Genomic DNA, 26233 nt, shown 5'->3' with positions numbered 1-26233 from the left:
CTCTCTTATCTCACCTCTGGAATTCAACTCTTTTGTCCTTGTTGAAACAAGGCTCTAATGAGATCTGGAGCCAAGTAGTCCTGATGGAACCCAAACTGGGCATCAATGAGCAGGTTATTGGTGAGTAAGTGCCGCTTGATAGCATTGTTGACGACACCTTCCATTACTTTGTTGATGATTGAGAATAGACTGATGGGGTGGTACTTGATTGCATTGGACTTGTCCTTTTTTTTGTAGACAGGGCAGTTTTTCACATTGACGGTTAGATTCCAGTGTTATAGCTGTATGGGAACAGCTTGTCTAGAGGCCGGGATGTTGGCAGGATCCATAGCCTTTGCTCTATCCAGTGTGCTCAGCCATTTCTTGACATCACATGGAGTGAATTGAATTGGCTGAAGACTGACTTCTGTAATGGTGGGGTCCTCAGGAGGATGCCGATATGGATCATCCACTCAGCACTTCTGACTGAAGATGGTTGCAAACCCTTTAGCCTTGTCTTTTGCACTGATGTGCTGGGCTCCGTCATCATTGAGGATGGGGATATTCATAGAGCCTCCTCCTCCCGTTAGTTGTTTAATAGTCCACCACCATTCACGACTAGATGTGGCAGGACTGCAGAGCTTTGATCTTATCTGTTAGTTGTGGGATCACAGCCTTGTCTATGGCATGCTGCTTCTGCTTTTTAGCATGCATGTAACCTTGTATTGCAACCTCACCAGAGTGGCACCTCATTTTTAGGTACACCTGGTGCAGCTCGTGGCATGATCCTCTACACTCCTCATTGAACCAGGATTGGTCTCCTGGCTTAATGGTAATGGTAGAGTGAGGGATATACCGGGCCATGAGGTTACAGATTGTGGTGGAATACAATTTTACTGCTGCTGATGGCCCACAGCACCTCATGGATGCCCAGTTTTGTGCTGCTAGATCTGTTCTGTATCTATCCCATTTAGCATATGGCAGTGCCACACAACACGATGGAGGGTGTTCTCAGTGTGAAGACGGGATTTCGTCTCCACAATGACTGAGTAGTGGTCACTGCTATCAATGCTGTCATGGACAGATGCATCTGTGATAGATAGACTTGTGAGGATGAGCTCAAGTAGGCTTTTCCCTCATGTTGGTTCTCTCACCACCTGCTACAGGCCCAGTCTGGCAGCTATGTCCTTCAGGACTCAGCCAGCTGATGAAAAGCAGAAAACGCTGGAAATAATCATCAGCTCAGTGAAGAGAGCAGAGGAGTTGTAACTTCAATTGTGGACCTTTTGCTAGCTGCTGTTTTGGGATTGCTCTAGATTGTGTGAACTCGCCCTGTTTATGTGCTGTCTTCTTAGCTTGGATAGAGCAGATACCCAGAATTCTTAAAATGCTTTTAAATGTCAATGCAGAGCATGTGTGACTATCTGAGCATAAAATAATTACTGAGAAATGTCTTGGGAGATATACAGATTGCTGTAATGCAGGTTTCACGCACAATGCCCAAATAGAATTCTCCCAGTAATTGGAGACTATGCATGACCACATGAAACAAAAAATTACAGAAGACATGCCATAGTCTAACACTTCCTAGTATACATTCTCTGTTTGTGCTAGATTGCAGAATAATACATAATGAACATACTCATGAACACTCTAACTGGCTCTGTCAGCAGCAGAGGCATCCACATTCCTCTCACGGACAGGTGGAGACCTGGCTGCTTTAAAATAAGCAGTTGCAGCACAACTTTTCTTCCTCCTTTTCTTTTTCTCTCTCTTTGCTGTGATTCAATTTAGAGATGCTGCGTAGTATATTTCAGTTTCTGCCTCAAGGGTAGAGAATTAGATTGTGATGGACCAATCGAAGGCACAATTAATCCAGACTCCACTATCAATGTTATGCAGTGGTCATCCACTGGCCAAAGACATTGTTAATTAATATAAGCCTGAAAACCCACAGCCATTTTGCCTGGCTCACGCCCACCAGTGCCCTTCAGCGCAGCCCCTCTGAAGATGGTGGGATCAGTGAGAGGGAGCCTAAAACATATTTGTGAATGCACAAGTGGTACAATAATGATTGGAAAAAAAATTCAAAATGCAAACTATAAGGAGATAAACTATATGTCAAAAATGTCAAATGAGTCAAGAGGCTTAGGTATACATCATAAATGCTTAAGCCATTTAGTAGCTTCGTGGTCACCATTGTGGCATCTGCAAAGTTCTCAGTCAACCAGCATGAAATGAGCAGCCAAAAAAGGAACGTTATTTTCATGAAAATTGTTTAACAGTGCATCATTGCATTACTTTTTCACGGCTTAATTGTTAAGAAATTACCTGTGGCTCACCTTCCTCCCTGAGTAAAATAATACTTTTTTTTCGCAATTACCAATATTTTCCCTCTTCATTTTTCTCTCCAGTTTGAAATTTACTCTCCCTGTGCCGCATTTCATTCCACCGCATGGAGGAACAACAGACAAATGGCTACCAATTTATTTTAATATCTGTATTTGGATGGTACACAAGAATGATGTGGGGTATTTACTCTCCATTTTTCATTTGGTATACATAGCCAAATGAAACTTCTACATACCACTTTACTGCACATTGTATTGGAGTGCTTACAATTTTGTTTAATTAGTGTAATATCATCTATATCTTATGATATTTCACCAAATAAGGAAACTAATCTTCTTATGTTATTTAAACTAATATTATAGTCTTTGACTGTAAACTTCAAGAAATGTTACCATAACGTCTTCATTTTTAATACTGTATTATATGATTCTTGAGCACTGGAGGCATACAGTACTGTTTTAGTTTGGTAAATGGCTGCACCTTAAAATGGAAAAAAACAAAACTTTTTCACTTTAAATGTCCACATTTATAGGTAAGTCATACTTAAAATAGCCATGGCTTTTAATCACTACTGTTTAATTGAACTGATAGATGGGTTGTCATCTTGGTAATTGATTACTCTATTGTTGAAGTACATGAGCTGCGACGAATGCTGCAGCACAAGGATAAGGTAATGTGGCTACAACTGATGAAGGTTACCTGAGCTCAAGTCAGCCTGAAAATCTCTTCACAGTGCAAGAATGGAAATGACCTGCTACTTGATTACATCTTTGGTTGAAATATTTTGATAAATGATAGTCTGAATTTCTGTTCTCTTGTGGACACATACACATTCCTGCAGGGAATACATTCTTCAATCGAAATCTTTATGCATGATATTTACAAGTGAATCTTACTAATAGGTGTTTGGAAACCTAATGATGTATGAAAAACAGGATAAAAGTGCTTTCAAGTTGCCAGGCACCATGAGCAGCAGTTTTCTTCACTGGGTTATAGACAATCAATAATAACGTCATTGTTGCTTCCACTCATCCTGCAACATCCTCTTTCAATGAAAGCGAGATGAGATGCAGCAGTCCTTGAACTCAGAGAGGACATTCACATTATGGAAGTCATTTGAGCTGCTATTAACTGGAGGATCTCCTGGACCAAATCATTATGTTTAGCTAGCTAACTCTCTTGTTACATTGGGGTAGATTTACACCCCCGAGCAGACGTTGGGAGGCTGGCAGGTGGAATTCTAGCCACCCGATAGTCCTGGCGGGAAGCCCTGTCCGTTTTGAGGGCCATACCTCCATAGCTAGTGTAAGCAGTGTAATGACAGATACTGTTATTGGGGAGCAGAATTGTGACGATATCTTTCATTTGTATACTCTTGATTTGATTAACCCCTTTCTGAAAACTTCGGAATAAGTTTTTGTTAGCAGTGCAATTGAGATTTTTGTGCTGCATTGTTAGCGCAATCACACCAGTGGAGCAGTGCAATGACTACACTAAATTTCTTCTGCAGCTTATTTGAATAATTGTTCAAAGCTGCAAATTATTCAAAGCTTTCTAATTTAGTGCCTAGCTCCTAATACTCACGCAGCAGGATCACCTCCCTCTTCTTTCCTATGTTGATTCCAACATAGATCACAACTGGCTCTTCCTCTCTCCCTTTCCAAATTCCTTTCCAGACGCTTTGAGATATCCCTTACTCTGGTACCATGTGGCAATACAACCTCCTGGACTCTCAATCGCAATTGCAGAGGATACCCTCTATCCCCTAATTGTTTAATTACAGCAGACTTCCAACAGCTTTGCTGAGGCCACAAGCGGGGCACCTCCCAGGAATAGTAGAATAAGGAAACCTCATTATAAGAATGGCATCATGGATTGACACTTGGGCCTGGATTTTCGGTTGGAGGCTTTTTCGGGCGATAATGGCGGCAGGGCGGTAAATTATACGCCGGGAAATGGTGTCCATCTGCAGCCACAAAATTCAGCGGCTGGGCCCTGAGTGTGGAGCGGAGCATTAAGGGAGCCATTACACACCTACCTTAGGGCGCTAGGTCGGCTGAGCAACTGAAAATCCGTTGCTAAAGAGCCGGCCTCGGAGCACCCTAAGAGAGGCTTCCCTGGAAAAAAAAAATTGCCAAAATAAATACAAAACACATTCCCAATACCTTGCTCACCTCGCAAAAATAAAACAGAAAAAAGCCAATCACGCTTACCACATGCAGTCATTCCTTCCCTCACCGCCGCCGGAACAGCTCGGATCACCCGGTTTCCCAGGCGGTCCCACAATGGCACGCTACGGGGCGCTACAGGTCCCACTCAAAACAAATTTCACCATGCTGTCTCAACCGGGGGCGTTGCACATCGGCTCAACGCTCCAGGGTGGTACTGCTCAGCATGCCCGCAAAACCGGCACCAAATTTCCCGGCGGGAGACTGGAAGCTGCCTGCCCGGCTAGAAATCATTTGCATGTCCATTACCACCCCTCTGGGACGTCAATAGAGGCACAAGTCCAATGAAAATCCAGCCCTTGAGTGAGAAATTAATTCAAGGCAATTATTGTGTTGGGAATTAAAATTCATCACCTTTAGCTCATTTGGCACTTTGGTCTTCAGCGTGGTTTAATAGTAACTTCTGGGTCTGCATTGTCAGTATGTCATTGATATAGAAGTTGGCGGAATGGTTTCAGTGTTCTTTAATGGAAAGTTAACAGAATGATGATGGATGTAACAAGGACTGCTAAAACAGAGGACTTTGTGTAAGTTTTCAAGACAGGGGAATGAATAGGTCACTGGAATTGCTGAACAATTAACTCATCCCTCACACCATGACAGTATTCAATTTCCCCTGCGTTTCCTGCTCTTTTGATTCTCTCTGCCCTCTACCTCACCATTTTACATATTCTAAGCGTGAAAATGTTAATCATTGCTTCTATTCCTGCTGCCATATCTCTTCAGGAGCTCTCACTGTTTTTTCTACCAATGTCATAGACTTCTCTTATCAGCCTTGCTCTTGTATTTTGCGTGCAAAGAGTAAGCAAAAGTATTGAGGGGAGGAAAAAGCAAAGTAAATAAGTACTGAAAGCCAAAAATCAGAAAACAAAAGTAATAAGGAACAGCAAGAGTAATGCATAGTAGACTTGGAAGATAAAATAATCTGGATTGTGCAAATATATATACAATCGCCACTGTCACTTTTTCATTGTGTAAAGCAGTTTTGGGTGTGCATAATCACAAAATTGACAGTATGATTATGGAGCTGAGCGATGATCTGATTAAAGAATAAATGAAGTCAAACATTTTGAGATCCATTCATGAAGTCCATGTCAAACTGCTTTGCACTAAGTATAACTCCAGCCCTGATTGTTTTTATTATAGGCTATGTTCTTGGTCTATTTATTTAGCATGACTATCCAAGTTGTGCTATTGTACAATTATATGCCTGCTACATTCATTGATAATACGATGATTCTTTGAAATAAATAATAATTTTTAGTTCATGATAGATCTTTTAGTATTCAAGGCTTTATATTAAAAACTAATTATATAATAAATGTGAATATTTAAATTGCCTGGGGTAGAGTTTCTGATTTGGATGCAATCGGGAAATTGTGCCCAAAAGGGTTATGGGGAGCGGGCAGGGAAGTGGAGCTGAGTCTATGATCAGATCAGCCATGATCTTATTAAATGGTGGAGCAGGCTCGAGGGGCCAAATGGCTTACTCCTGCTCCTATTTCTTATGTTCTTATGTTCTAAAATGCACTTGAAATTGCGCTGGTTAGGTTACAGTTCAAGTTGTAACATATATTAATGATTTACACTTAAATGTAGTGGGTATGATAAAGAAATTTTCAGATGATACAAAAATTGGCCGTGTGATTGAGAGTGAGGAGGAAAACTTTAGACTGCAGGAAGATATTGCTGGACTGGTCAGTTGGGCAGAAAAGTGGAAAATGGAATTCAATCCAGAAAAGTGTGAGGTAATGCATTTGGGGAGGGGCAACAAGGCAAGGGAATACACAATAAAGGGGTGGATACTGAGAGGTGTAGAGGAACAAAGGGACCTTGGAGTATATGTCCATAGATCCTTAAAGGTAGTAGGACAGATCGATAAGGTAGTTAAAAAGACATACGGAATGCTTTCCTTTATTAGCCGAGGCATAGAATATAAGAACAGGGAAGTTATACTAGAATTGTATACAACACTAGTTAGGCCACAGTTTGAGTACTGCGTACTGTTCTGGTCACCACATTACAGGAAAGATGTGATTGCACTAGAGAGGGTACAAAGGAGATTTACAAAGATGTTGACATATCTGGACAATTTTAGCTATGAGGAAAGATTGGTTAGGCTGGGGTTATTTTCTTCGGAACAGAGGAGGCTGAGGGGAGATTTAATTAAGATGTATAAAATTATGAGGGGCCTAGATAGAGTGGATAGGAAGGACCTATTTCCCTTAACAGAGGGATCAATAACCAGGTGGCATAGATTTAAAGTAGTTGGTAGAAGGATTAGAAGGGAGATGAGGAAAAATGTTTTCACCCAGAGAGTGGTGGGGGTCTGGAACTTCCTGCCTGAAAGGATGGTAGAGGCAGAAACCCTCATCACATTTTAAAAAGTACTTGGATGTGCACTTAAAGAGCTGTGACCTACAGGGCTACGGACCTAGTACTGGAAAGTGGGATTAGGCTGGGTTTTCGACTTACACGGACACGATGGGCCGAATGGCCTCTGACTTGTTGTAATTTTCTATGATTCTAAAATTCATTTGTATAATGACAAATGTAAAATTTTCCATGAACTAATGCAATCGGGCAGCATAATAGATCGCAATAGTTTCTTTTCATTTATTTTCCATTAAAAATTATTCATTAATATATTTAAGAGTAGTAACCTGGTGCAGTTTTATTAATTCAGCTAAAAATTGGTTTATCACCAAAAATAAGCATTTCTAATAAGGGTATCCAGTCCTCCACCTGTGAGTAACCTGATTTTAAATCACTGAAAATGACTTAAAGCAGAGGGTACTGAAACATGTAATAGTTGAGTTGGTGTACACTAGTCGGTTTCTTAGGGCTAGAAATTGCCCGTTTTCTGGGTGGTATTGGCCATTTTGGACGATAACCGGGTCGGCGAGAAATTGTCCAGCTGAGTTACGCCGGTGGTTTCGATGTACCGCTAGGGAGCGGACCGCCAGCGTGCACCATTCTTAGATCACCCTGGTGCGATATTTGGCTCAGCGGTGACCCGTAGGTAAGTATAAAAAAAAACGCCCACGAGAATCAGCGGAGCTGGGCAGTTGGTGAGTAGTCCTGCAAGAAAAAGGTAAGTAATTGGTTTTTTACTCATTATTTTCTTCCTGTTGTGGTGATTTAAGTTAACAGGGTCCTGAGAATGTTTTTATGATTTTTTTATGTTCTGTTTTTTGCCAAAATATTTTTAGTGTTTTTCTCCTCCTAAGCCCAACCCACAACCTCAGGGTAAATTTTTAGTGAATTTTTAAATTATTGCCCATTTTCTTTAAGAACTGCCCAATCAACTGTAAATTCCACTTTTTCGCCGAGAATCGGGGTGCAACGCCCATTTTTTTCGCTGGGCGGATTTTTTTCTTTTTTTGGGGTAAGTTTTCGCCAGCGATAATCTTGGGAAACTTAGTGCTCTTTTGGGCAGCAATCAGGTGCTGGCGGGTTGTTCGGAAATTCTAGCCCTTCGTAAATTAAATCATTTTTTTACATGAATAAAAAGCTTTTAAAATGTGCCTGCTAGTGCCTGTGCACCAATGAAAATGAGTGCAATTTGACGAGCCTTCCCGAACCAACCCAATCGCTGAATCTCGCAATGTCGACCTGAAGTTGTGCCAGTTTATGGGCAGGGCTGGATCCGGGCGAATTGAATCTTGAAAAGATTGCGGAAAACACCAACGTAAATGGTTTGGGGCAAAACTCACTTGCGTTTAAAATTCCCCAATCTTTTGCTGTGCTTTGGCCGATTCCGCCTGGATTGCGCTGATATTACTAGCATAAGCAAGTGTACACTCTACCCCCTTGTGTTTATTGTATTTCAAGTGTGTAAAGTAATGTAATAAATTACATTAATTACACTTTGGGGTTGAATTCGTGGCTCCGATGGCTATTTGCCCAACTTCTACCCAGCAAATGCCCTTGAAATTCTTAGACTGGTAAAATAAGAGTTTTAAAAAAAAAAGAAAAATAAAATTTTATCACTCATTTATATATTAAAAACCGTGTCCATTAAGGTAAGTTTATTTTTAGCCCTGTTAAAACATATTAATGAAATGTCAAAAAAATTACTTTTTGTATAAAATATTTAATTAAATAACACTTTAATTCATATGTAATGTGTTTTTAAAATGTATTTAATGTGTTTGTATGTTTTTGGGGGTATTCCCAGTCATACTTATGACAGTTCCATAGAAACGGAACTCACCATAAGTATGAATGGGGATCCCCCTACTTTCAATGATTGGGTGCGTTCCTGGCAGGCCTATGCGTAGAGGCCCAGGACCGCAAGCTGCCAAACCTCACGGACCACCAGGTATATTCGTAGATTGTTTGCAGGTCAGAGACATCCGCCCGCGGGAAGCCTCCGTCTGCAAAATGTGGGCCTTTATGTGGGTTAATTATTTCTGGAGGTACCTGAACGTACAAAATATTTGTTAGCAGCACAGCTTTCTTAGATTGTTACATTAGCACTATTTAAGATGTTTAATATTCTATGCTGTACAATATTATGCTGTAAAGTGAAAATAACTGTGTGCATGCCCCCTGCTGACTGAAATGTGATGCTATTGTTTTGTTATGGCCATGCACTTCTTGAGTCTTCTGACTGCATTTCATTGAATTGATTATTCATAATGAACTTATTTTGTTTTCAGTATGAATACTTCAATGCTGTTTTAATAAATGAAAAAGATGAAAATGGTAACTACGTGGAACTCGGAAAGGAATTTATTTTGGAGCCCAATGAACATTTTAATAATTTGCCTGTTAACATCAGCTTAAGTGATGTCCAAATACCAACCAACAAGTACAACAAAGGTATGTCAGAATTTTCTATTGTTTCTGTTTGCTTTGCTTCTGCTAACACTGATATTTTGTGTAAACATCAAAAAGATTTAATTATATTAAACCATAGGCTTAAAACTAAATGCTTTGTGCTTCAAACAGAAAGAAGTGCATAAACCAATAACACTATTAGGTTTAAATAAATTCTGTACATTTACTTACGATTCATAGTGGCAGCCAATTGGACAACAATCTCCAAAATGTGGACAATGCAATTATATTGTACTCATGCATTGGATCTTCAATTTCTCAGTGATCAGCTGCAGATTATTTATTGACAAACATGCCTCAATCTTGCTGCAACAGTTAATCCCCCTGAGTGTATGCCATTATGCACAATAACAGTTAATGTATACACTAACACAACTGACCAAAAGTAACATCATTCATTGTTCACCCCTGTACACAATATAATAGATACAGTGGAATGATTTCAAGAATGTAGTCTATTCTCTAGATTTGTGTTTCTTATGTTTAGATGATGGTTCTTAATTTCAAGCTTGATTTACACAGTTTGTGATGTCATGTAAATTCAATTACTGCCATGTAATCACATTTTGACATTCATTAGTCTATTTTTGATCGGGGGAAAGAAAGATTAGATGAAATATATTGAGCATGATTTTAAAAGAACTATAATATTGTCTTTACCTATCAAACCACTGATTTTTGAAAAGTGCAGTATTCAGATATTTTGTTTGTCAAAACTCTTGGTTCATTGTGAATTGAATATTTATATCGTAGCTGCAAATAATTTCACTGCCCGGCATTGTGATAGTTCCCTGTAGAGAATTATCACTTAATGTTCTGATTTTCAAGGAACATTATGAAACATAAAATAAATCATCCATGAAATGAATAGAATATTGCACCATTGATAGTGTGCTGCAGACATTCTTTCACTCAAGTGAAAAACCATTTAACTCACTTATGTCTTTGGCATTTGTGACTTGTAGTTCTTTTTTTACTCGTGCAATAAGCTAGTATGATAATTATCTTCATGTTGACCATATTTACAAATGGATCCATTATAGAGAAAAATTCCTTTACAGAGGTTATCTACTGCATAATCAATTTTAAAAGAATTTGATTTTAATAGTACTATTAACGTTCAAAGTAGTTATGATGAAGATTTCTATAATCCATCTTTTAACTGCTCAGGCCATAGACGAGTTAGCATGACGAGGCATAATCACACTACCTGTGTCATGGATGAGTTAACTCATCCTACAGTAGCAGGTCTTTTTTTAAAATACATTCTCAGCCAATTCTAAAACATGTCAAAGATTGATCTTGTTACACCTATATCAAAATTTACAATTCTTGATTGGCTTTTCAAGTTGGTTTTCAACTACAACAGTGCAATTTTTACTCACCATCCGATAACAGCCCTATGTTTATTAAAAATGTTCAAACCTCTTCTCCTGACACTCATATCTAAAACAACACTTTCTGGTACCTTGGCATACATATAAAGCCAACTGACTTTTTCTTTCTGTTGAAGTGCATTAGCAGAGCAGTAGGATATGTTAATTTGCTGACATATTCATATATAGTTCCTTCTGCTTCTGAATTACTATAAATCAGTGGTCCCCAAATTTCCTTGGGCATTCCAGTAGAACTATTGGTATCATCTGGTGGAACTGACTGAAAAATGGCCTATGACCTGATAAATGGATAGTTGTCATGTTCTCACAAACACTCGCCCAGATTTCCCTGTCAAAATAATGGTGAGGCTAAGAGCGCTATACATGTGTAAATGGTATAGCAACTTCAGGAGAAGGGCTGATGTGCAGTTAAACTCAAAAATCCAAAAGTTGCTGTCAGAGTTGAACCTCTTTGTCGTTAGTTACGCAAAAACAGTATCTCGTTTGCTGGTTCACCATCGAAATACATTGACTAGCGGGAAGTTGCTGTATTTGCATGGTAGATGCAAACTAAACTCATCAGAAAAAGTTAGGTCTTGTCAATTTTGGTTTAAGTGCCCTTATAACCATGTGATAGGTGTTAATTACTGCCAAACAACCTCTCTGGCACTGAAAATTAACTATTGCAAGTGTGACATCGCATTCCTACAGGATTTAATTGTTGTTGGAGACTTTAAAAATTGTAAAATTGAATAAAAATATTTTTATTACTTTTCCTTTGTCTCTTTTTTCTCTCTTAATCCAATCTTTCTTTCCCTCTCTTTATTTCTCTTTCTGTATCTGATTTGACATTGAATTCACCCATTCTAATTTACACCTCCTTCTCAGTCCTTGCGCTGTTCATTTCACAATCCTTCAATCTGATAGGTTGAAGAGAAACACAGTTGCTTATCCTGTTCACTCAGGTCCTAGATGCCCTGTTTCCCACGTTGTGATGTTATCAGCTCGCACTTTTAACGTAAATAAAATAAAAAATCTTAATGACAAAAGATGACAATTTTTCAGTCAATGAACCATTGGAAGTTGGTAAGAAAAGGGCTGATATGTGGTAGGTGATAGAATCCTTAATGATCTGGACTTTGCACGATGAAATTTAGGAGGCTGGCATGAGAGCGTTGGAGAAGTCAATGACAATTGTAATGTGTAAATGGCCCAGAAATCCTGGCTTCTCCGGGTCCGTACCAAGTGTTTATGCGCATGCGCTGAAAACCAGCTTTTCCGATGGAGCTTGACAGATCTTCTGCTTCTCGGGAGCGAGGACATTTGCATGGGCAAGATTGCGGTATTTACCCATATCTTGCCAGCAAATGTCCTCAAAACTCTTGCACCTGATAAAAGCAGGTGCATAGCCTACTTTTACGGGCGTAAGGGTCTTATAACACACTTAAAACATAAAAAATAACATTACAAATAAACATTTTATTTTTAAAAACCCTGCCCACTACATTAAATTTATTTGAAACCAAAATTAAAAAAACTTTAAAAAAAACTCGGAATTCTTTTTTTCTCTAAGATATTTATTTACTTTAATTTCAATTAATTTTAATTATGTGAGGTGTTTTTTTTTATTTTTAATTTGCTGTTATTGTGTTTTTCTTTCTCAATTAATAGCAATGAGAACTCGTTGATACGGAGTTCCCATTGCTATTAATTGAGAAAACTGTACCTGATTGGTTGAACAGTCACTCATGACTGCACCTTCTGCGTGGGAACCTGGAGGATGGGAGCGTGTTTCGCAGCGTGGGAAGACAGGGCCTCCCCACCGGAATCCGGGGCGCCTCCGGGAACACCAGGTAAATTCGTAGAAATGTTTCAGGCTGGAGGCAATTGCCCGCGGGAAGCCTCCGACAGGAATTTCAGCCCCAATATGTAAGTCCTCTTTAGAAAGAGTTAAATTTCCAAGTTCTTCTGATTCATGGTATAAATCTCTGAATTCATGAGATAAATGAATTCCCAAGTGAGTTCTTGTAAATAGCACCTGTCATCCATGCATTATGATCTGTTGTCATATGGCACAGGAAGAATAATCTTCATTCAGCATCCATCACACATTGCTGGATTTGGGCCAAGCTACATAATGCTATGGGGAAACTACATGGTGGGTGATGCTTTTCAGACACATTTTGAGCTCAGACAGAGTGGACTCTTAGGGCTCTGAGTACCCAGAACACTCGCAGGCCCTCTATACCCTCTGAACAACATCCTCAATCCATTAAAACATGAGACCTGCCTCATTTCTTTTGACAGTATTTTTAAATGCTAGAATATTTTCATCCAGTGGCTGTCAGCAGTTTTTCTGTGTTACGGTGAGTTTTACCAGGGCCCATATTTGGCTGGGGCCCGAAGGGCATCTGCCTTGTAGGCTTGTATTAATCGGCCCCTGGCTCAAGTCATTTGCATGGCCCAGATGTGACTCCAGCATAGGTCTGACCTCTGACAGTGGCTTGCTCCCAGAATTGGGGCAGAAAGCCAGACATTGCGACTTGCCTGAGATGGCCACTAACTGTGCCATTATGTTCATAAATGACAGCCAAAGATCTCCAGCCCTGAGGAATCCCTGGAGAAAAAGTCTGCTTCCTTTTTTTGTCGTCTTTCGCTTTATGGTCTGACGCTTGTAGACCCTTCGATTTGAGGTGGCCAGGCGCATGTAGTTTCTTCATGTGCCTTTCCAGTAAATCAGCAGGAAAATAAGGGTGGACTGCCCCATCCTGCTTGCTTTATGTGGCAACATTTTGTCTGCACCTGTAGTAGGTGGGAGCACTTTACCCACTCTTGAGAAAAACCTGGGAGATTCCAAGGCAACATACAGGGAGCAAAACCCAACATCGCAGGTCATGTCCTACTTCTCTTGTTCACACCTAGGAGCTGAGCCTTCCCCAGGTGCATGAGAGAGGTATATTGGGCCAAACTTGTTTTCTAGAGATGGATCTGGGCCATAATAAGACTGGCAACTGTAAAGATACCGTGGACATATCGGCTAAATTTACTCCATTTGGTTTATGTATAACTGATGATGCTTCTTTTTTAAAATCCCATGGATTGTGTCATACTGCTGGTGGAAATTTAAGAGATCCGGGTGTGTTAACGGGGAGCGGATGACTTTTTGCCCGGGCGCGGTGCCACTACCGACTCTTTAGTGGCGGTGGTAACCAGTAGCGCCCTGGGCCGCTGTGCCGGCAGTGCCCCGTGAAGTCCGCGACAGCTTCGTGGGCGCATGCTGGGCTATAGGCCGGGGCGAGAATTAAAGGGGAGGTGCGGCAGTAAAAAACAAATGTCTGCCTTACCATTTGCACCGTTCTTGATTACAGATCGCAGGGTCCTGAACACGATCTTGTAGTTCAGCACTCTGCTTGTGTGCCAGGCTGCTGCCACTGGTGGTCCAGTGATGGCTCCGTTTCCCGCCCGTGGAGTCGGCAGCTTGGCCCTCCCCTTCAATGGAAGGGGAGGGCCCTGTATACATGGCAGAGCTACACTTCCCACCACGTAATGCTGGAAACTTTGCGTCCCTTTGCGCTCCGGTCCCGCCCCTGACAGGAACAGCAGCGCGAGATTTTGCACTGCAATTCCTCTCGGGGTAGGGGGTGGGCAGTAAGCCCAATACAGCTCGCGGGGTGAGACATCCGTGTCTGACGCAGGATCTCCTGCCTCGCGGTTGTTACTGTCCCCAAACGGGGTGGTACCGAATTTCACCCCGCCAGACATTTTTGACATTCGACAAATTTAACACACTCCCCATGAAAATAAGCAACTTCATCTACGCTGGTGGTAGTAAACCTGCAAAATGGGCGGCAAGCAATGAAAACAGCAGTTTTACTCAGTTCCAAAGCCATGCCACTTTCCTGTGCTAAAATATAGTCTATAATTCATCAAAGAAAAAATCATTACTCTGAGTTCTTCAGTAATGCCTATGACTGTCAGAAGAGAATCATGCTATGTCGTGTTCTTCATAGTGTAAAGTAGAATGCAACAGATTGATCAAAAAGTGCACTTTGTGGCTAAAAATGTCCACAAAAAAATCATCGTGGAGATTTAATGTAATATTTATACTTATATTGTGCCATAACACATCGTAATAGATATTCAAGGTGCTTTTTACAATGTATGTGTTGTATAATCCTTTGGCAATTGGGATTTTCATTTCTGAGACAGTACACACTAGGGCCGATTTTACAAATTGCATTAACGGAGGAAAGCCTCGCCTACAATCTGTGCATATCAGAAAATCGTGGGCAGCGTAGCTGACATTTCCCAATTATGCAGTTGGCAGGTAAGATTCCCCGCTGGTAGCTCACATTAGTAAAATCAGCAAGGTGGCCTCAACTTGTAATAAAGTACATGACAAATTAAGATTAATGTTAAAAAAAAAAAATTACTTTGAATGGTCTCTTCCACTTCTGATCCTCTTCTCAGTTGACTTTACCTGGTGGGGAAACTGCAGGGGCTTTTCCACTCAGGCCGGAGTTAAAATCATGGTTGGGGCCCAATGATGTCAGCAGATGCACATTTAAAAAAGGGTAGGGTTAAAATCGATCCACATGGTTCCAGACCCAGACTCATTGCCAGCAGCTGGTTGGCATGTCAACAGCACCCTCCCCTTCCCCTGGTTAGCAGTAATACACAAATCATCTGGAACATAATCTAATCCAGCCAGGCAAGGTAGCTGTCAAAGCGTTGGTGGCGCAATCAAAATCCACTCGGCATTAACACAGCAGGCAATCAAACAGAGCACACTAAAACCACTGCCACTTCCTGGAATCATTCTTAAAATTCATCCACAACTCAAGCAATGTAGTAAAACACACTGACTACTGAAACAATTCAATTGATAGACGTTAACATTTTTTAAAGTGATATTAAAATGCAAATCATAAAAATTAAATGTAAATCATAAGAGGAATATATAAACATTTGTAGGTGGAATACAGATGCAAAATTCCTTAATATATTTTAACACCTATCTTTCCTTAAAAAGGAAACAAATAGTGGCTTTTAGTGCATAATTTATGCTGAGACTAAGCATTGAACAAGAATTGCATTGCATCAGAGACATCAACCTCATAAAATATACATATCAATGCTTCCATTCAAATAGCAGAGAGAAGAATTTGATATAGGTCTGTTAAGCATTTGTGTGGGAGCATCACCCATGGGTCGAATTTCACTACCTTAGCCTGACGTTAACAAGGCAGTAACATCCTCGAAATGGGGTCGATAGCCTTACTGCCCCGTTTGCACTGGTTGTTGCAGCTGGCAACATTTCAAAAGGATCCTACCTCTAGGTGTCCAAAGCGCCCGCCGGTTTCAGGTGATAGACCCCTTTTAGTAGGAAATTGAGGTCCTAAATAAAACCTGATTTGCCATTGTAGGTGGGAATTGGTCAGAGTCTGCACAGTACAGGCTGCGATGAGTTCTACGTGTGATGGAAGAGAAGAAGTCCAGCAAAGGTAAGGCTTGAATTATATCTGTGGGCCTCGAAGGAGCAGGTGGGCACTTCTGAGGCCCACAAAAATAATCCAGGTCGCAACCTCCATGAGACCCCTACCCTCTGCGACTTACATTCCGAGCAGCAACTACGGCCTGTTTTCCTTTGTCTAATTTGGCAAGCTGCATCAGAAGGCCTGTTTGCTGTCCTGCAGATTGCTTTGCGATTGTAAATGAGGCAAGAGCCTCGAGTTTACAGGGGCCACTTCACCAGCATGCTCCATTAGCTGCCAAAATGCCTAAATAGATCCCACATTAATTTCGAATCTATAGCGACAAAATGTACACATGGTGAAGAAAAGATGACACGTGATTTTATTTTGAGCTCCTTTAGTGTTTTGATGTGTTGGGAATATCCTCTGGATGTTTACTATCATTCTCTGTGTCAAACTGACAAATACCTCCTGACATTACCAGAGGGTGTTTAGATAATTTAATAAGAACTAAATGAGTCATAAAAATAAATTAACTTTTGACCAGTTAATTTTATTATTGCCTGTGCCAATGTGTATTCTTAATTGCCTTTTCAGAAAATGACCTAGCTGTGACTTCTGGTTTTCTTTCTTCAAAATAATGTTAGTGCTGTTAATAAATTTTTCATATTTCACCAGACATATTTTGAATGGTTAAGTAGCCCAGCGCTTGAAAAATGTGCTGGAACTGTAAAGTCCTTACTCTACAGCATGAAACCACACGAGGCACATTCTGGGAACTAGGTCACTCTGTGACCTTGACTCTTTATTCACAGGACTCCAAGTGATGATCCTGCGTGGGACCTCCCTTTTTATACCTGTGTGATCAGGTAAGGAGTGTCTCCCACAAGTTCACCCCCTATGGTCAAGGTGTGCATCCAGGTTGAGTGTATACAGTGATACAATGGTGTTACATTGTGGTTACGTACATGACATTACCTTCCTCCCCAAAGTCTTATTGGGATCATAGGTTTAGTCTTTCAGGTGGTCTACGCTCCCTCGTGGAGCGATGCAGTTGGGGGTCTGGTTGTTGGACACTGATGTGAGTGTCTGTCACCTGTGGTGATTCCGGGCTGACCGCAGGGACTGTGCATTCTTCTGATTGCTCTTGTTGCTCGTTCACTGGCGGGTGTGGTGAGCTCCATCTCATGGTCTTCTTCAGGTTCCTCCGTGTCGGTGCTGAACCTTTTTTTTACTTGGTCCAGGTGCTTACGGCATATCTGACCATTGTAGAGTTTTACCACGATGACCCTATTCCCCTTTTTGTCAATTACAGTACCCTCAAGCCATTTGGGCCCCATGGCGTGATTGAGGACGAATAGAGAATCATTTGTTTCTATACATCTCCCCCTCGCATTACGGTCATGGTACTCATTTTGTGATTTGCGCTTGCCCTCAACTATGTCGGTCAGGACTGGGTGAATGAGGGACAACTGAGTTTTGAGTGTCCATTTCATTAGTAGCTCTGCGGGCGGGGTCGATAGGCCAGCAGAAGACGCGATAGGTGGCATTGAAGGAAGGGTCCTTGAATCCTGAACATACCTTGCTTAATGATTTGGACCGCACGTTCCGCCTGGCCATTGGGGGCTGGTTTCAATGGCGCAGTCCTGACGTGGTTGATGCCATTGCCCGATATAAACTCTCGGAATTCGTGGCTTGTGAAACATGGGCCATTGTCACTAACCAGGATGTCCGGCAAGCCATGGGTTGCAAAGATCGCACAGAGGCTTTCCACGATGGTGGATGACGTGCATGAATTGAGAATGATGCACTCGATCCATTTCGAGTATGCTTCTACCACAATAAGGAACATCTTCCCCATGAACGGGCCCGCATAGTCAACATGAATGCGTGACCATGGCCTGGTGGGCCAGGGCCACGGGCTGAGCGTGGCCTCCCTGGGGGCATTACTCAGTTGGGCACACGTTGTGCACCTGCAAACACAGTGTTCCAGGTCTGAATCAATTCCAGGCCACCACACATGTGACCGGGCAATGGCTTTCATCAGCACAATGCCTGGGTGCTCGCTGTGGAGTTCCCTGATGAATGCCTCCCTGCCCTTCTGAGGCATAACTACCCAGCTGCCCCATAGTAGGCAGTCGGCTTGGATGGAGAGCTCATCCATCCGTCTGTGGAACGGTCTGACTTCCTCAGGGCATGCTCCGTGTGCGGGCGCCCAATCCCCAGTCAGGACACATTTCTTAATCAGGAATAGGAGAGGATCTCTGTTTGTCCAGATTTTGATCTGGCGGGCTGTGATGGGGTAGCCTGCACTGTTAAAGGCATCGACAGCCATGATCATCTCGGCGCTTTGCTCCGCTGCCCTCTCAGTGGTGGCCAGCGGAAGCCTGCTGAGCACGTCAGCGCAATTTTCAGTGCCGGGCCGGTGCTGGATGGAGTAGTCATAGGCAGCCATCGTGAGGGGCCCATCGGATTATGCGAGCTGATGCGTTGGCATTGATAGCCTTGCTGTCAGATAACAGGGATGTTAATGGTTTGTGGTCCGTCTCTAACTCAAACCTCCTACCAGAGGTACTGATGCATTTTTTTTACACCATAGACACATGCAAGTGCTTCCTTCTCGACCATCCCATATCCCCGTTCTGTTTGAGAGAGCGACCTGGAGGCATAAGCCACAGGTTGTAGTTGACCCTCAGCATTGCCCTGCTGCAACACGCACCCAACCCCATAGGACGATGCATCACATGTCGGAACCAATTTTTGACAAGGGTCGTACAGGATCAACAACTTGTTTGAACAAAGTAGGTTTTGCGCCCGATCAAAAGCCCATTCCTGACAATCCCCCCAAAACCAATCGCAACCCTTACGCAGGAGCACGATTAGCGGCTCCAACAACGTGCTCAAGTTCGGCAGAAAGTTCCCGAAATAGTTCAACAGTCCCAGGAATGAACGCAACTCCGATGTGTTGCAGGGCCTGGGTGCTCGTCGAATTGCCTCTGTTTCGGATTCGGTGGGCCGAATCCCATCTGCAGCAACCCTCCTGCCCAGAAACTCAACATCAGGAGCTAAAATCATGCATTTAGACTTCTTGAGTCGCAGGCCTACCTGGTCCAGTCGGCGTAGCACCTCCTCCAGGTTGTGGAGGTGTTCCTCGGTGTCTCGACCCGTGATGAGGATGTCGTCTTGGAATATGATCATTCCAGGAATGGATTTAAGCAGGCTTTCCATGTTTCGTTGAAAAATCGCGGCCGCTGATTGAATGCCAAACGGGCACCTGTTATAACCGAACAGTCTCTTGTGCGTGGTGATGGTGGTCAGTGGTTTGGATTCGTCGGCCAGTTCCTGGGTCATATAGGCTGAAGTGAGGTCCAACTTGGTGAACAGCTTGCCACCTGCCAGCATGGCGAAAAGGTCCTCCGCTCTCGGAAGCGGGTATTGATCTTGTAGGGACACCCGATTGATGGTGGCCTTGTAGTCGCCACAGATCCTGACAGAGCCATCCGCTTTTAGGACGGGAACGATGGGGCTCGCCCAGTCGCTGAATTCAACAGGCGAGATGATGCCCTCTCTCAACAACTGGTCCAATTTGCTCTCGATCTTTTCCCGCATTACATACGGCACCGCTCTGGCTTTGTGGTGCACTGGCCTGGCGTCCGGGGTGATGTGTATCACTACTTTAGTGCCTTTGAAAGTCCCGACGCCAGGTTGGAATAGTGATTCGAATTGTTGCAGAACTTGTGAGCACGCACTTCGCTCCACAGATGACATTGCGTGAACATCCCCCCAATTCCAGTTCATCTCGGCTAACCAGCTCCTCCCCAACAGTGCGGGACCATTGCCCGGGACAATCCAGAGCGGCAGCCAATTCACTAACCCGTTGTGTGTGAAAGCCAACATTGCACTGCCAAGCACCGGAATTATTTTTTTAGTGTAAGTTCGTAATAGTGTCTCAATACATGCTAATTTTGGTCTATTGGCTTTAAATGGCCATAGCTTCTCAAATTGCTGAACGCCCATGAGTGACTGACTGGCCCCGGTGTCCAGTTCCATGCGTACAGGGGTACCATTTAACAAAACCTTCATCATCATGGGTGGCGTTTTGGTGTATGAACTGTGAATATTCGCCACATGGACCCGCTGAACCTCGGCGTCCATCGATTCGCCCCAAAAGTCATCCTGCCTCAGAGGACCCTCTTCTGGTCCATCCGCCTCATATATTAGGCTTCCTGCACATTCGAGCTAAATGGCCACTGATATTGCAGTTCCTGCAGACAAACTATTGAAATCTGCAAGAAATGGCTGGATGTTTTCCCCCACACCTTCAGCATGAGTTAAAGCTTCCATTGTTGGGAACAAAGGGACTATGACTAGGCATTCCGCGCTGACTGTCCCTTGGACTGCTCTTAAGTACCCTATTTTTGGGTGTCAATGACCCCATCGCGGGCCGCATTGTCCACTGTGATGGCGTGAATGTCCGTTCAGCCTGCCATTGTCTCTGTTGAAGCCCTACTCTGGGGTCTATTGCTGCCTGGGGGGTGTCGAACTGCCCCTGGCTGCCTGCGGGGCTATGAGCCGCATTGATGATGTTGACTCCCTGATTCCTCGCTGCGTTAGAGGCAGAATTGCACGCGTATATTATTTTCGTCTCTTCCTCCCCCACCATGAAAGTTTGAGCTAGCAACGCCGCAGCTTCCAAGGTCAAATCCTTGTTCTCAATTAACTTGCGGAAAATCCCCGCATGACCGATGCCCTCGATAAAGAAGTCCCTTAGCATCTCCCCCCTGCAGGCGTCTCTGAACTTACAGACACTGGCCAAATGCTGGAGGTCCGCTACGAAGTCCGGTATGCTCTGTCCTTCACGACGTCGGTGCGTGTAGAATCTGTGTCAGGTCATATGTATGCTACTCATCGGTTTGAGGTGCTCCCCGATCAATTTGCTGAGTTCTTCAAGGTTTTGTCCACCGGCTTTTCGGGTACTAGTAAGTCCTTCATGAGCGCATAAGTCTTTGGTCCGCAGCTGGTCAAAAGATGAGCCCTTCGCTTGTCGGCCGCTGCATCTCCCAGCCATTCTTTCATAACGAAGCTTTGCTGAAGCCTCTCGACAAAATCGTCCCAGTCTTCCCCAACACAGTACCGTTCCTCTGTGCTGCCGGTGGCCATTCTCGTGGGTCATGAATTCCCGTTTCTCGTCGCCAATGTAAAGTCCTTGCTCTACAGCGTGAAACCACACGAGGCACATTTTGGGGACTCTTTATTCACAGGACTCCAATTGATAACTCTGCATGGGACCTCCATTTTTATACCTGTGTGATCAGGTAAGGAGTGTCTCCCACAAGTTCACCCCTTGTGGTCAAAGTGTGCATCGAGGTTGAGCGTATACAGTAACACAGTGGTGTTACATTGTGGTTACATACATGACAGAAACAATGGCACACCGGTTAAAATTTTATTTTGTAACACTCGCGAGCAAATCTTACAAATAATACATTAATTCATAAGCAAAGTGTTGTGTCCTTACACACTACAGCAAATCAACACGAGGCACATACTGGAGACAAGGTCACTCTGTGACCTGTACCTTTATTCACAGGACCAAGAAGTGATGATCCTGCATGGGACCTCCCTTTATATACCTGGATGACAAGGTGAGGAGTGTCTCCCACAAGTTCACCCTCTGTGGTCAAGGTGTGTATTTCTCAGGTGTATACAGTGTATAGTGTTGTTACATAAAGGTTACAGTTATGTGAAGGTTACAAACATGACATCACCTCCCCCCCAACGTCTTTGGGTCAAAGATTGAATCTTTCAGGCGGTCGACGCTCTCTCGTAGAACGCCGCAGTTGCAGCTCTGGTTGTGGAGCCTTGGCATGCGTCTTTGTCACCTGTGGTGATTCCGGCTCGTCCGGTCTGGCCGCAGGGACTGTACATGCTGCTGACGGTTCTTGTTGCTCGTTCTCTGGCAGTGGTGTGGGTGCATCTCATGATTTTCCTCAGGTTCCTCAGTGTCCATGCTGAACCTTTTTTTTACTTGGTCCAGATGCTTGCGGCATATCTACCCATTGTTGAGTCTGACCACTATGACCCTGTTCCCCTCTTTACCAATTACAATACCCTCGAGCCACTTGGCCCCACAGCGTGATTAAAGACAAATACAGGGTCATCGATTTCTATCCACCTCCCCTTTGAGTTACAGTCGTGGCACTCATTTTGGGACTGGCACTTGCCCTCAACAATGTCTGACAAGACTAGATGAATGAGGGACAGCCGAGTTTTAAGTGTACGTTTCATGAGTAGTTCCGCGGGTGGGGCTCCCGTGAGCGAGTGCGGTTGGGACCTGTAGGCCAGCAGGAGGCGCGATAGACAGTATTGAAGGGAGGGTCCTTGAATCTGCAGCATGCCTTGCTTTATGATTTGGACCGCATGTTCCGCCTGGCCATTGGAAGCCGGCTTGAACGGCGCTGTCCTGATATGTTTGATGCCATTACCCGATATGAACTCCCAGAATTCATAGCTAGTGAACCACAGGCCGTTGTCACTAATCAGGATGTCCGGCAAGCTGTGGGTCGCAAAGACCGCACGCAGACTCTCCACAGTGGTGGAAGTCGTGCACGAATTCAATATGATGCACTCGATCCATTTTGAGTACGCATCAACAACGATGAGGAACATTTTTCCCATGAACGGGCCCGCGTAGTTCACGTGAATACGTGACCATGTCTTGGTGGGCCAGGGCCACGGGCTGAGTGGGGCTTCCCTGGGGGCATTGCCCAGCTGGGCACACGTCGTGCACCCGCGAACACAGTGTTCTAGGTCTGAATCAATTCCCGGCCACCATACATGTGACCGGGCAATGGCCTTCATCAGCACGATGCCTGGGTGCTCGCTGTGGAGTTCCCTGATGAATGCTTCCCTGCCCCTCGAGGGCATGACTACCCAGTTGCCCCATAGTAGGCAGTCGGCTTGGATGGAGAGTTCATCCATCTATCTGTGAAATGGTCTGACCTCTTCAGGGCATGCTCCGTGTGCTGGCGCCCAATCCCCAGTCAGGACATTTCTTAATCAGCGATAGGAGGGGATCTCTGTTTGTCCAGGATTTGATCTGGTGGGCTGTGATGTGGGAGACTGCTCTGTCAAAGGCATCAACAGCCATGACCATCTCGGCGCTGTGCTCCGCTGCCCCCTCAGAGGTGGCCAGTGGAAGCCTGCTGAACACGTCAGCGCAATTTTCGGTGCCTGGCCGGTGCCGTATGGTGTAGTCATACGCAGCCAGCGTGAGTGCCCATCACTGTATGTGAGCTGATGCATTGGCTTTGACAGCTTTGCTGTCGGACACCAGGGATGTTAATGGCTTGTGGTCCGTTTCTAACTCGAACCTTCTGCCAAAAAGGTACTGGTGCATCTTTTTCACCCCTTGGACACATGCGAGTGCTTCCTTTTCAACCATCCCATACCCCCTTTCTGCTGGGGAGAGCGACCCGGAGACATAAACCACAGGTTGGAGTTGGCCCTCATCATTACTCTGCTGCAACACGCACTCAACCCCATAGAATGATGCATCGCATGTCAAAACCAGTTTCTTACAGGGGTCATACAGGGTCAATAACTTATTAGAACAAAGCAGGTTCCGTGCCCGATTGAAAGTCGGTTCCTGACAGTCCCCCCAAAACCAATCGCAAACCTTGTGCAGGAGCACGTGTAGCGGTGCCAACAATGTACTTCGGCAGAAAGTTCCCGAAATAGTTCAAGATTCCCAGAAATGAACGCAACTCCGATGTATTGCCGGGCCTGGGCGCACGACGAATCGCCTCTGTTTTGGATTCGGTAGGCCGGATCCTGTCTGCGGCAACATGGATTCATGAAGGGGAAATCATGTTTAACTAATTTACTAGAATTCTTTGAGGATATAACGAGCATGGTGGATAGAGGTGTACCGATGGATGTGGTGTATTTAGATTTCCAAAAGGCATTCGATAAGGTGCCACACAAAAGGTTACTGCAGAAGATAAAGATATGCGGATTCAGAGGAAATGTATTAGCATGGATAGAGAATTGGCTGGAGAACAGAAAGCAGAGAGTCGGGATAAATGGGTCCTTTTCGGGTTGGAAATCGGTGGTTAGTGGTGTGCCACAGGGATCGGTGCTGGGACCACAACTGTTTACAATATACATAGATGACCTGGAAGAGGGGACGGAGTGTAGTGTAACAGAATTTACAGATGACACAAAGATTAGTGGGAAAGCGGGTTGTGTAGAGGACACAGAGAGGCTGCAAAGAGATTTAGATAGGTTAAGCGAATGGGCTAAGGTTTGGCAGATGGAATACAATGTCGGAAAGTGTGAGGTCATCCACCTTGGAAAAAAAACAGTAAAAGGGAATATTATTTGAATGGGGAGAAATTACAACAGGCTGCGGTGCAGAGGGACCTGGGGGTCCTTGTGCATGAATCCCAAAAAGTTAGTTTGCAGGTGCAGCAGGTAATCAGGAAGGCGAATGGAATGTTGGCCTTCATTGCGAGAGGGATGGAGTACAAAAGCAGGGAGGTCCTGCTGCAACTGTACAGGGTATTGGTGTGGCCGCACCTGGAGTACTGCGTGCAGTTTTGGTCACCTCACTTAAGGAAGGATATACTAGCTTTGGAGGGGGTACAGAGATGATTCACTAGGCTGATTCCGGAGATGAGGGGGTTACCTTATGATGATAGATTGAGTAGACTGGGTCTTTACTCGTTGGAGTTCAGAAGAATGAGAGGTGATCTAATAGAAACATTTAAAATAATGAAAGGGATAGACAAGATAGAGGCAGAGAGGTTGTTTCCACTGGGGTCGGGGAGACTAGAACGAGGGGGCACAGCCTCAAAATACGGGGGAGCCAATTTAAAACCGAGTTGAGAAGGAATTTCTTCTCCCAGAGGGTTGTGAATCTGTGGAATTCTCTGCCCAAGGAAGCAGTTGAGGCTAGCTCATTGAATGTATTCAAATCACAGATAGATAGATTTTTAACCAATAAGGGAATTAAGGGTTATGGGGAGCGGGTGGGTAAGTGGAGCTGAGTCCACGGCCAGATCAGCCATGATCTTGTTGAATGGTGGAGCAGGCTCGAGGAGCTAGATGGCCTACTCCTGTTCCTAATTCTTATGTTCTTATGTTCCTGCCCAAAAACTCGACCTCTGGGGCCAAAAACACACACTTGGACTTCTTTAGTCACAGGCCGACCCGGTCCAGTCGGTGTAGCACCTCCTCCAGGTTGTGGAGATGTTCCACGGTGTCTCGACCGGTGATAAGGATGTCGTCCTGAAATACAATTGTTCCGGGGATGGATTTGAGCAAGCTTTACATGTTCCTCTGAAAGATAGCGGCTGCTGAACGAATGCCAAACGAACACCTGTTGTAGACAAACAGCCCCTTATGTGTGGCGATGGTGGTCAGTATCTTGGATTCTTCGGCCAGTTCCTGGGTCATGTAGGCCGAAGTGAGGTCCAACTTGGTGAATAGCTTGCCGCCTGCCAGCGTGGCAAAAAGATCCTCCGCTCTCGGAAGCGGGTATTGGTCCTGAAGGGACACTCGGTTGATGGTGGCCTTGTAGTCGCCACAGATCCTGACCGAGCCATCCGTTTTTAGAACAGGGACGATGGGGCTTGCCCAGTCGCTGATTTCAACGGGCAAAATTATGCCCTCTCTTCGCAACCTGTCCAACTCACTCTCAATTTTCTCCCGCATCACATACGGCACAGCTCTGGTTTTGTGGTGCACTGGTGTGGCGTCCGGGGTGATGCATATCCTTACTTTGGTGCCTTTGGAAGTCCCAACGCCAGGTTGAAATAATGACTCAAACTTTTGGAGGACCTGTGAGCATGAACTTCGCTCCACAGATGAAATAGCGTGCACATCCCCCCATTTCCAGTTCATCTCGGCTAGCCAGCTCCTCCTCAAAAGCGTGGGACCATTTCCCAGGACAATCCAGAGTGGCAGCCGGTTCTGA

General features: G+C 44.1%; 1 protein-coding gene across 1 annotated transcript in view; it reads left to right on the top strand.

Annotated features, from left to right (window-relative positions):
• cacna2d3a (calcium channel, voltage-dependent, alpha 2/delta subunit 3a) overlaps positions 1–26233 on the top strand; it is a 1147786-nt gene that overhangs the window by 500253 nt on the left and 621300 nt on the right. The window contains exon 5 of the mRNA XM_070894764.1: positions 9224–9386. Coding sequence (XP_070750865.1) covers positions 9224–9386 — 163 coding nt within the window. The remainder of the gene's footprint in view (positions 1–9223; positions 9387–26233) is intronic.

This window comes from Pristiophorus japonicus, chromosome 12 (assembly GCF_044704955.1).
Source record: "Pristiophorus japonicus isolate sPriJap1 chromosome 12, sPriJap1.hap1, whole genome shotgun sequence".
NCBI classification, from domain to species: Eukaryota; Metazoa; Chordata; class Chondrichthyes; family Pristiophoridae; genus Pristiophorus; species Pristiophorus japonicus.
Note: the sequence above shows the minus strand (reverse complement) of the source record. Positions and strands in the feature narration are given on the sequence as shown.